The sequence below is a fragment of the Vanessa tameamea genome, chromosome 28 (genome assembly GCF_037043105.1).
Source record: "Vanessa tameamea isolate UH-Manoa-2023 chromosome 28, ilVanTame1 primary haplotype, whole genome shotgun sequence".
Classification (NCBI taxonomy): domain Eukaryota; kingdom Metazoa; phylum Arthropoda; class Insecta; order Lepidoptera; family Nymphalidae; genus Vanessa; species Vanessa tameamea.
Window position 1 is genome coordinate 5,533,831 of NC_087336.1, and position 13,145 is coordinate 5,546,975.

The window sequence follows — 13,145 nt, forward strand, 5'->3', positions numbered from 1 at the left end:
ATTACGTATTCCATGCGATTTTCTAATAACACAGCTGTATCAGCTAACAGTTCATGATTAATATATGTTTATTTATAATTAATACTATTATATAATATTATATTAGAGAGGGCACCGATACTTTAATACTTATATCCACTTTAATTTTACTTCCAAATTTCGATAACTGTTTCGTTGACATTCAAAACGATATTCTTTCGCAACTCCATAATAAATATCATAGATTATTCAAGCTCTCGACCAATTATATTGCGTCAATTTGCTGTCAAACGTTGTTTATTTGGCTTTTTGACCTCTTGTCGTTGGAATAGACTGTAGTTTCATTCGCGTTTGACGCTACGGTTCGTGCGTCTCTTCATTTATTTATTTTGCTTAGCTTAATATTTTTTTAACAACTATTTAAAGAAAGAAACAAATTTATTGCATTATTTAAAATACGAAACATCTATTCAGCGCCACGTTCGATAAAAATAGACGAAAATGCGTTTTGGTGTCAGGAAACTATTCACCCGATTGTATTGATCACATTCATGAAAAATTCATCACATTGGTGAAAAACGTTTTTTTTGTATATTTGTCGGACGTCTATCTAGACGTTTACACATACGATTAGCTAGTGTAATATCTAATATAAGCAATATCCTCAGAGAGACATAATACGGTTAGGCAACATACTCTTCCACAGCGTCACATCTGAAATCAATAATCTATATTGATATCAAACAATATAATATGTGACAAATTGAACTTTCATACAAAACTAGTACAATGCGGCGCGTTTCAGAGACGAGACGTTTTGCGATTATCGCTAGTGTGTTTGTGACCTAAGTGAACTCTGTGTTTAGTGTTGCAATTAACACTTATCGGTGTTTTTAGTGTAAATGATTTTCATATAATAATATAATAATTGCATTATGTTCGAAAACAATATTTAAATTTTTTTTTTGTTATGAATGAAAATATTTAAAAAAAAATAACGACATTAATAGACAAAGGTATAGAAACGTTATGACACGCAATGTTTGGATAGTTTTTTTTTTTTTTACGTAAATAATATTCTCGTTCGTTAAATTTGAACTGAATATGCATGTTTCATACTTTACAATGGTTTTCGATATGGACGACGTTTATGACTGGTCGAGACTCGCGCGAATCAAAAACAGAGATTGCTAATTCGAACTCGGGCTAGTATCACGTAATTAGTCGAAGACGAAAATCTTTATTCAATATAGCAGCGTTACAATTGATTATTTTTTGTCAAAAATCTACCATCGACGTAGTTATCGTATTCGTACAATGTTAAACCGGATGAAAATACCATTTGATTTTTTTTATGGCATAGGTTGACGGACGAACATATGGGCCACCTGATGGTAAGTAAGTGTTCCCTACTGCCTATAGACAATGGCGCTGTATATAAATATTAACCACTCCTTACATCGCCAATGCGCCACTAACCTTGGGAAAATGTTATGTCCCTTGTGCCTGTAGTTACACTGCCTCACTCACCCTTCAAACCGGAACACAACAATACTGAGTACTGTTGTTTGGCGGTAAAATATCTGTTGAGTGGGTGGTACCTACTCAGACGGGCTTGCACAAAGCTCTATCACCAATATCTCAACCTTCTAAGATGGACGTCAGATATGAAATATTGTTAAAAGCTATGATGGTTAAGGATACCAGACAAGACATATCCACTTTCTTTAAAAGCAAATTTATTGTTTACTAGCTGTGCCCGCGACTTCGTCTGCGTTTGAATTTAACAAATAAGTTATAATTGTAGCCTAAGTTACTCCTTATTACATAAGCTATCTGCCGGTAAAAGTCCCGTCAAAATCGGTCCAGCCGTTCTAATCTAGGCCGGTCAAAACTAGATGTGTCTTCATACACTCAGTTAGAACAAAGTTGCTTTCGGTAAAAATCAATGACCAAGAAAATGTTTTTAAAATCCCGTATCTATAAAAAAATAACAAAAACTAAGTTAATAAAATCGCATTATACAAAACCGTATATAAAAAAAAGAGACACGTATATAAAGAGAGAGAGATTCGACTCGAGGGGGATCAACGCTATTTCCGCCAGTTCACTCTACTGTAAGCCACGTCTTCCCTCCTAAGATCCTAACTCACTTCTCAAGACGCTTGAGTTCAAATGTGGGATATTATTTCTATATTTAAAAAAAGTTGTCGCCTGCTTTTTCACTCGTGTTTTAGGTGTTGGTCATAAGGTTTTAGGTATAGGGTCAGTTACAGATATTATATGTTATTTAGATATTTTAATAGAAAAGTTACAATATATGAATTTTTATCTGCTATCATTTATTATCATACAGTTTTCAAATACAATTAATAACTTTTTTAATGATAACACTACAAAAACTAAATTATAATAAACATTCTTTTTTATCATTTTCGGTGATGTTTATGTATAGATATTTATTTCGGATATCCGATAATTTCCGGTAAGGTTACGGAGCTCCGTAATCCGTGCGTCACAGTTGACATCGTACCTGCCATTGAAACAGGGTTGCGAGTTTCTTATAAACTTCTATGGAACAAAAACGTACTGTTTGACTTACATTGGGTAACATATATTTATCTATTATATTGTTTATAAATATATAATATCGTCATAGCAACAGTTAATCAAACTTATTTATAATTTATGTATAAACACGAGACGTAGGAGAGATAGTGTTACTGAGTGGTAGGGCTTCGGTCAAGCCCGTCGGAGTATCGCCCACTGATCAGATGAAAGCATATTATTCAATACAGGATTATATAGATGATAGAAACGCGTGCAACTCATACTTTGTTGTCTTCCCGGCAGGATATATTATATACGTACATATATAATTGTATTTGACTCAAAGTCAAAGTCAAAAATCTTTATTAAATATAGAAGTGTTTACACTTGCTTATTGATTGTCAAAAATCTACCATCGGTTCGGAATTTGACACCTCGGATCTGAGAAGAACCGGCGAAAGAAACTCAGACTAACACAATTTTGTATTTAAAATTTTAAAAAAGTGTAACTACTAAGTTTCTTGCCGGTTCTTCTCGGTAGAATCTACATTCCGAACCGGTGGTAGCATCACTTAATATAGTTTGTAATGTGACGATTTAAAAGTGCTTGTAAAAGCCTACTTAAGTAAAGTATATTTTGATTTTATTTTATTTGATCATATATTCTATTAAACAGTAATACTTGATATTGTTGTGTTCCGGTTTGATTGGTAAGTGTACCACTGTAACAGCTTGGTTACCGTCAGTGTTCACTAAGGTAAGCTCATTTACCCTTTAAAAAAAATTGATACCCCAAAGTCAACAACAACTCTCTGGGCCACAATATTCGCTGTAATAAAATCATGGAGACAAAAATACAATATTTTATCCAAGTAGACTCTTAAAACAATTTTGAACCGACGTTTTACAAGGTTAATTTAAAGTTCAAGAAACCACCCGTTCGGTATGTAGGATGTTACAAGAATAATCAGAATAAGTTGTCACGAATAATTATTTCATGATTTTATTTCTGTATAGTATATAACAAAGTCGGATTTCAATGTAGTTTTCATCAATAAACAGAGTGATTTAAGAGGAGGTTTACATGTATAATAAATACATGCATATTATAGTATAGAGAAGCCGAGAATTCCAACTTTCGTAGCTAAAAAAAACTAAAACTAAAACTTTTATGTTTTTTCTTCAAACTATAAATTTTATATAGACCCTTATTGTACTTTAGTGCGATGGCTAGTATTAAATAAAATTTAACATAAATAAATTCCATTCACACTGCCAAAGGGAACAGACATCATTTCTAACTTAAAAATCAATAACGCGTTTCTGACTTTTTTTTCTTTTTTTTTTTTTGTAGTAATGTCAAGGTATCATTCAGCTGAGCCTAAGTTTTCCTATTTTTTCAATTATATTATATTTTAATGATCAATTAATTACGGTTGAATTTCGACCAACGAGCTACCACTAGTATTTTTAAATAAGTATACACAGTATTGTTTCATTATCGAGAGGTATTAATCTGATAATAAAAGAGATTAGTCGAAACTATTTGATATAATAAATGAACTAAATTAATCTGTAATTCTTTACCAAATGAACGATACGTGCCATTCGTACATTCCTTATCAACGGACCTATAACAGCTCGGAACGTGTACCGATATGATGAACTTTAATTATAAATGTATTAGACATATGTATTATTTATGATTATTATTTAGTCTTTCTCTGAATGTACATATATGAACTAGTAGTAGTCGCCTGTTTCGCACGCGTTTTAGTTGTCGGTCGTCACGTGTTAGATTTAAAGGAGTCCATGTCCTTCCTAGAAGTTCAAGCTTTCCTCATACTAAACTTCATCAAATCTCGTTCAGTGGTTTGGCCGTGTAAGTGAAACAGACAGACAGAGTTAAATTCGTATTCATAATAAACGTTAAGTGAACGTTTTAAAAAAAGTCACATTTTTTTAAATATTTAAATGAGAAAAGAAAACCGAATTACTAATCCCTAAAACAAAAGACAATCACGCTTTTACAAAACGCTCGCATTTAATTTCACAAATATGATTATGACACACTTTACAAACGGAGTTTAAATCACTTTACGACTTAAAGCCACGTTGTAAATACCCCGAGCATGTAATATTATCATACTCTCAAGATATTGTATGTCGGTATCTTCGTTTGTTCGTTATAATGGAAGTCTAATGTCTCAGATGTGGGGAACACATTTTTTTATGGCATTGGTTGGCGGACGAACATATGGGCCACTTGATGATAAGTGGTCACCGCCCACAGACAAAGGCGCTGTAAAATATTAACCATTCCGTACATCGCCAATGCGCCACCAACCTTGGGAACTAAGACGTTATGTCCCTTGTGCCTGTGATTACACTGACTCACTCAACCTTCTAACTGGAACACAACAATACAGAGTACTGTTATTTGGCGGTAGAATATCTGATGAGTGGGTGGTACCTACCCAGACGGGCTTTCACAAAGAATTACCACCAAGTAAACACAACACATCAAATTATCTCCTTTCATGAAGACTTAGTTATCGCTTTGATTTTAGGGGTTGATTGTCAGGCGTTAGGCGTAAAAAGTATCCCGTGTCCTTCCTTGGGGTACAAGCTTGTCTCATATCAAATTTTATCAAATTCGGTTCAGTAGTTTTGCTAAGAAACTGTTACTGAAAGACAGTTACTTTCACATTAATAGTATTAGTATAGATTTTTGGAGCTAACAATTTCTATGACTTATGATTCGTCGGTCAGAATTCCATTCGGCTCATTCGTCTGGTAGTTTTCTTCAACATGGCCTCTAAGCATTCTGTAAAATACGTGCTGATCATCTTTGTAGTGAATGAGAGGTGACTGACCTTTGGTCACTTACTATCAGGGGGCCCATTTGCACGTCATAGGACGTCAAACTATATCACAAAAAATAATAACTGAAATGTGCGTCTCGGGACGCCCGACAGAAGTGATAACTTAAACTATTCTAAGTTGAACTATTTAATATTGAAATTGTTTAACTTGTGAATAACTTAGGTTATTACTTAAGTATGATGATATGAGGAAAGGTTATTTATTTAATAAAATTCTAATTCTTAGTTAAAATCCATGAATATGTACATGATAATTTTGTGTATGTATATTATTATCATTATTTGATCCAATTAATACCGCTGCCGTATGCGTGAGAGACAGGGAAGCCAGACAGACCGGCACCGTAACGCGTTATGTAACGAAACGGTTTACACCCCCCATAAGAAGTTATCACTTCAATAATCGAAGATAACATCGTAAGATAAGCTCTAGGAATAGGAGGAATCTGTCACATGGGCATCAAATTGGATTTACAAAAAAGTTGAGTATGTCTCAGTACAGTCGAGGGAGACATGTAAAGTCGGAGCATTAAAGCGTAGTTTTCTCCGAACTGTTTTCAACGTTGCATCGTTCATAATTGCCGTAGATAATTTGTATTCAAATATCGTTATCTCGTAAGAATTTTATGTAAACAAAGTTTATAGACATCGTGTCTACTGTAATTTTTAATCGCGTTTATAGTATTCTTTGTAATTTATTAAATTCACTTTAATTGCTTAAGTGTAAGATTGTTAAATAGAAGTTATAATGGAGGACATTGAATCTATACTGATATTGTAAATGCGAAAGTAACTCTGTCTGTTACCCCTTGACGCTTAGACCGCTGAACCGATTTAGATGATTTCGTATTGAGATAGTTTGAGTCCCGGCGTAGTACTTAGGCTATTGATATCGACTAGACGGTTCTGACCACTTCGTTAAAAATTATATACCATATTAACATCATATATGTATGTCGCTACCTTCGTTTGTTCGTTATGATGCAAGTCTAATGTCTAAGTTATGGGGGAACACTTTATCTCCTTTCATGGAGACTGATGTCGCTCGCGTTTTAGGCGTTTATTGCCAGGCGTTAGGCGTAAAAAGTAACCCGTGTCCTTTCTTGGGGTACAAGCTTGTCTCATATAAAATTTTATCAAATTCGGTTCAGTAGTTTTGCTAAGAAACTGTTCCTGAGAGACAGTTACTTTCACGTTTATAGTGTTAGTATTGATTTTTAGAGTATTTGTAGAGTAGATATTTTCAGAGTAAGTTCTTGAAGAACGACCCCTTGCATGGTTTTTGTAATTTAAACACTCGCCTACCTATCGCCGGTCTAATTGCCCGTACAGTGCTAATGCATTGAATAAAAAACGTCGTACAAGAGTCCATTATATTTTTCGTAGTATTTCTAAAATACGTATTCAAATTGCAAAGTTAAATAGTCATTTTGGTAATATATGTTTAAAAACTGTTTTGATTTTACAAAAGAGAGCAATCCGGTTTATTTATAATCTTGGAGCTAGATACTCTCTTCGGGATGTTTTTAACAAAGTAGGAATACTCACTGTTACGTCACAGTATATTTACAACAATATTATGTATATTCAAAGTAACATTGATCACTTTGATAAAATCAGTGATAATCATTGTATGTGCACAAGAAGTAGGGATAAGCTTAGAACGCCAAGTTTCCGACTCTGCAAAGTCAATAAATCATTCTTGGGGCAAGGAATCTGTTTCTTTAATAAAATTCCGCAGACATTTTTAATTTTGCCGTTAAATAAATTCAATCAAGTAAAGAAGGCATAAAAAAGCGTGGAGTTAATGCTTGTTGACTTCCAGGCAGGAGACATGACATACATATATAATTGTATTTAACTAACATGACTGTATTTTTAGATGTTGAAAAAGGGTAACTACTGAATTTCTTGCCGGTTCTTCTCGATAGAACCTGCATTCCGAACCGGTGGTAGCTTTACTTAATATAGTTTGTTAAATGACGATCAAAAGTGCTTGTAAAATGCTACTTGAATAAAATATATTTTGATTTTGATTGATTTTAAAAAGGCGATGTGCTGACGGCACCCTTTCTCAAACTCCAAGGAGGAACATGGACCAACTAGTACTACCTACTTAGTAGTAATACCTACTTGTGTATTAGCGAACTAATAGCGAAAAAATATGTGCACTCATGTTAGGCATGTTTTATATAAAATTAGTTAATAATTGAATTATTACGTATCTACGTTCGTGTTATTGATATTTCGTTTTGAAGGTACGATAAATTAACATCGGTGACGTCGGTGTTACGTTACTAGAAAAACATATTTGCGAATCACGTTACTAGTGAGAAACACACGCCCATAATATCTCGAACGTTGTATAAATAGATTGAATTTTTAATATTTTCTTTTTAAATAGGTAGGCGGACGGGCACCTGGAACACCGGGTAGTAAGTGGTCACCACCGCACACAGACTTTTATATTTCGCTTGACTCTATCAGAAATATTAACCATTCCTATGATACATTATTATAATACCTATATTTATATATGAGCTGAATTTGCGGCTTTGCCCGCGCGTAGTTTTATAAAACACAAACTGACAACCTCCGTTTTACCCCCATAGGGGTAGATGCGATTAGCGACCTGCCAAATTTCAAGTTAGTAGGTGTTGTAGTTTCTGAGATTTCGTGATTAATCGGTGAGTGGTGTTTCGCTTTTATAGATATATAGAAGATTATTCATAAGTAAGCTGTTTTAGTTGATATTTGTCAAATTGAGACTGGGAAAGTGAACTTAGTGTGAAGGGAAAAAGGACTAAGATCGCCTGTACTTGAAATATTTAAACGCTGTGGAGGAATAGCGTCTACCGGCAAACATTAAACTCGCATTTAAATTTCCGTATGAAGTTTGAATGAGTAAATATTACGCAAATGTACACGAGGGTGTATCTTGGTTAAATGTGATAGTTTATCTCGTGAACGGCTGCGAGATATCAATCGGTAGCTCAAGCATTGGCTTTAAAAGATAATTTATACACTAGCTTCCGGCCGCGTTGGAGGGGGTAAGCCTTTTTGATAAATTAGACAAGTACTAGCAAATTGGCGACCTGATGATAAGTACTCCTATACCTTGCTTCAATTAAGGATGTTTTGGCCTTCCACAGTCGGAAACTAAGTGTATGATACTACGCCCCTCTACCGACAATCCTGTTAATGCGTTCGAAAGTTGAAACGCGGTTCTGTTTAGACGTCTTCTTCTGACTCTTATAATGTACACATACGTAGTAACTAGCTATCCGTACTGACTTCGCACGTGTTAAATTCATACAAAGTTACGGGAGGGCCATTTCCCAGTTTACGCGAGGAATAGTCGAAGTTAGATCGAAATCGAATCGAGAATGGATCGTAACCGTTATAAATTAGTATAATTGTCCACCTGATAATTTCAGGTCAATTTTCCAAATAAAAATTGCATCTCCTGTTGTCGGCTGGAAATGACAAAAACTAAAAAAAAAAAAAAAAGTTAAAAGTTTCCTCTCAAGAAGACGCACACAACGATGCGTAAAATACACGAAAGATCACTAAAATCTGCTCTAATCAAGTTACTGTATCTCTCAGACGTGTTTTTCGCGAAATAATCCGCGGAGGCTTTAGTTTTATGTAAAAGGCATCAATAGTCAGATAAACGTTGAAGTAAATTAAACACAAATGTTGTTTTATATAATATCACATATATCTTGATAAAATTGTTCAAACAATAGTCTTGATTATTAATCTGTAATGTGTATCACGTAGAAACGTCTCAGTTTTTAGTGAAAGAACACCAATTCGTATAATATAACGCGTCGAAGTGAAAATGTAAGCGATGACAGATTTATTTTTTAAATCTCGTTTGTAAGACAAAGACGTTAAGCTCTAATCCTAAAATATTTTTTAGTTTTGTTATATTTTAATAAGGCTAGTCGAATAAGTTGCATTTTTTTTTTATTTGTTTCCATATGAAGGATAAAAATAATCGATTCGAATTATTCGATTGTGGTTTTCGATTTATCGATTAATGTTTTTATCTGTAGACTATGTATATGACAGATGTTATAGATTTATTATCTATGACAAATAGGTAAATCAATAGACTTTTTTTTAAGTTTTTTTTTTTTAACTTCTATCCTATGTTTATGTCGTTATATTTTTTATGGAGTTATGTTATATTAATTGCACATACCACTGTTTTCAATAAAATGACAACATTTTAAGCTCGATATCTCTTTAAAAGTTCGACTTAATCTGGCGACTGGCCTAATATGTTATCATACGTATGACCATGATACTTTAAGCTATCGCTATAAACGTAGGTAGCATGCTTGTTACGAGCACAGTGTTATATCGTGCCTTAATATCATTTTCAGTGAAGATTTCAGAAATAATATTACATATTGATATTATATAGAATTTACATTATACATAGAATAGCTTCACTTGAACAGTTCTGCTGTGCTATGATTGTCATATATAATAAAAAAAATTGCAACATTATACACGTCGTATATCGCTGAATTATATATATATATGTACCTATATGTCAGATCTGTCTTTGTCTTATAATTATGTTAAACTCTTATCACTTATAATAATATAAATAAAACTGCTTTCAAATTTCTTCAATTTTATTTTTATATAAAAAACGGTTAGTATGTTTGTTGTATGGAATTTATGAATGATGATTGTTTTTATAATCGAAGTACATTTTAAGTCTGACACTCTTTTCAGTTGCCTCTATCGATAGAGTTTTGTATAGTAGTAATATTATCTCTCAAATTCTTTCACCGAGTTGGTTATTATTCGTTGATTGATTTTTGACAATTGATTAAAGAGGTCTTTTAGTCGGATGTTTCGAATTGATGAGTGTGTGATGCTTTGGGTTCATTCAACTAACTGAAAATGAGATATATATTAAATACCGAATCAAAAGGGCCTACATAAATTAAATGATTTTATAAGGTCGCCAATATACAAAACAATTGCCGTTTTGCCGAAAAATATCTAAGCTATTTATTATTAATACTTGGTTATCTGTTATTCAAAAAACAACAGATAATAAATAATGTTTAACGTCTTTGACATTTGTTAATTAAAAAAAAATACAGACTAATTTGACAGCAGTTTTACTTTGTTTATTTAGTTAAAAATGAAGATTAAATCCGACTTAAATCTCTATATACAGGATGCCAACATTCGATCGTATTTGCTACTCGCCGTGGTTCGCAGCTTTCTCATTACAGAAAAGTTAGTAGTAACAGTTTATTTATGTTCACATAATATTAGGTGTTAAAAGATTATTCTGTAAATAATATCACTTTATATGTTTATATGTTCCTTGCAAATTATATTTGTTCTCGCCTTAATCGCGAACGAAAACAAGTCATTCATTCATTCAGCATACTTGTCATTTTTCTTTTTATTCAAATGTAATCTGTCAGATATCGAACGCACCTATAATACGTATATTCCAATGGAAGTAGGAAAAAAGATAAACAAACTTTAGAATTACGTTTTTAATGCGATTTGTTAATAATTCAGCCATTTTGTGCACTATTTAGAGTTTATATATTAATATATCTTAATTTATAATACAACACTATTGCATTTAACCACTTATTTCCACTGCAATTTTACTTCCAAAATTCCGATAACAATTTCGTCGACGTTAGAAACGTCATTTTTTCGCAAATCCATAGTGAATATCATAGATTAATCAAGCTCTCGACCAATGATGTCGCGTCAATTTACTGTCAAATGTTGTTTATTTGGCTTTTTTCACTTATGGTCATTATATTAATAAAACATTCGAAAATTCAAATTGTATGTTTAATTCGTGTTATTATACAAAATTCAAAGAATTTTATGCCCGTTTGCTATATTCAAGAAACGATTCGCTCTCCTTAAAATCAGAAGATTGTAGATAACAGGTGGTTGGGTAAATGTGAGTGTTTTAATTAAAAAATTTAAAATAAATAAAGGCCGGCAACGCACCTGCATGCCCCCTGGTTTTGATGTCCATGTGCGGTGGTAGTCACTTTCCATCAGATGAGTCTCCTGCTCGTTTGCCAACAATAGCAAAAAAATAATAATAGTAACCGCTCTTTGATACAGTACATAATGTCTTCATGTGATAATATTTACTAACATATATATTAAATTCGCTGTCAATGACTTGGCTGCGATGCAGGGGGTTTTCCCGTGATATTTTTATAATCCAATCAGTAACGCGTCTGTCATAAGCTCTCAGTGCTCACACGACACTCGATCTTGTCTTTATATAAGTGTAAACAATTTGAAATTAATAATTTAGTTTTATTAAGTTTTATTTCCATTTTTATTCTTCCTAATATTCTATTCATACAATATTTTTTAATTTTTTTATACTTTTATTTTGTCTACAAAAGTAAAAGGGGGGGATACGTTTAAACAACCGATACAACTTGATACCCCCTAAATTTGCGGAAAACTCCCAAGTTGGCATTGTAAGAAGCTGCGCTTCGCAGTTGCATCTGACGCGCCAAGGGTGAATTTCATGATATTTTTTAATCAATGTACATATTATTGTAATAAACTATTAGATTTTTATAATTGTTTAAAAAAATGCTTGTAAAATCTACCTAATTAAAGTATATTTGCACACGACAAAGACTTTAAAACGTTAATCAACTATAGGGAAAAAATTACAACATTTCCAGGTGTATTTCTTTAATCACGATCAAATTGTCTTATAAATTCAATAGTGTTATTCTTTGTTGGTATTTCGAATATGTAAACAGTTTTTAAATTTAAAACATGTAGGTTGATCGTAAAATATTTTATGGACACGAAACGGCGTTTAAGATACGTGGTAAATGTTTAACAAAGTGTTAATTTATTAACCATTAGCACAAAACCCAGTATTGTTGTGTTCCGGCTTAAAGAGTGAGTGAGTCAGTGTAACTACAGGCACAGGGGACATAACATATTCGTTCCCAAGGTTGCCAGAGCATTAGTGATGTAAGGAATGCTTACTATTTCTTACAGCGATCATTTTGTGATCATTTTGCCGATAAGCACACGCACACTAGTTTGACTTATGACGAGTGTCAAGCGTAGCTGTCACGCACACCAAGATAACAAAGTCGGCTCGTTTGTTTTAGTTCTTTTGTAGTTCGACACTATCTATCTACGTATATAAATAATGTTAACCAACTCAGCATTAACACAAACATAAAGGGTTCAACGCCGCGTCGAAGTTACATTTGAGAATACAACTCTTTCTTTTGGTCACGATAACATCTGAGACGTTTAATTTACTAAAGAACTATGTCAATTTTTTTTTCATATCTAACAGTCATGCTGGTAATATCGTAAGATGGTCTGACTTTTGTCGGTAATTAATAATTTATAAATCTAAATATATATGTCGGAGCAGAGTGGTAATCCTGACTTAATGGGCACGTATCTGTGTGGTTCTGACATGATGGGGTACCTAAAGCAAATAAAATATCTCGAAGCACTTGGATCAAAATTAATTTATTTCAATTATCACAATTAGATAAGGTATGGATAGTAGGTAGGTTTAGATATCACTTCTCGAACAGATACGTCCGTTCGGTGTGAGCTTCCAAATCAGCGTGAGCTCCCTTCCAACGGCCGCATCCAAGTGTGACTCGGTGTGACGTCACACTTGCGTTCGATTGGCGGTATTCTCCTACCCGCGTT

General features: G+C 33.3%; 1 protein-coding gene across 3 annotated transcripts in view; it reads left to right on the forward strand.

The window, feature by feature from the left end:
* LOC113391823 (transcription factor CP2-like protein 1) overlaps nt 1-13,145 on the forward strand; it is a 46,722-nt gene that overhangs the window by 4,080 nt on the left and 29,497 nt on the right. Inside the window, exons 1-2 of one of the 3 annotated variants that reach the window (XM_026627914.2) lie at nt 9,170-9,260; nt 10,624-10,685. The exons of the other annotated variants lie outside the window; for them this stretch is intronic. Coding sequence (XP_026483699.2) covers nt 9,259-9,260; nt 10,624-10,685 — 64 coding nt within the window. The 5' untranslated portion in view covers nt 9,170-9,258. Of the gene's footprint in view, nt 1-9,169; nt 9,261-10,623; nt 10,686-13,145 lie in introns of those variants that run through there. 3 annotated transcript variants of the gene reach the window in all.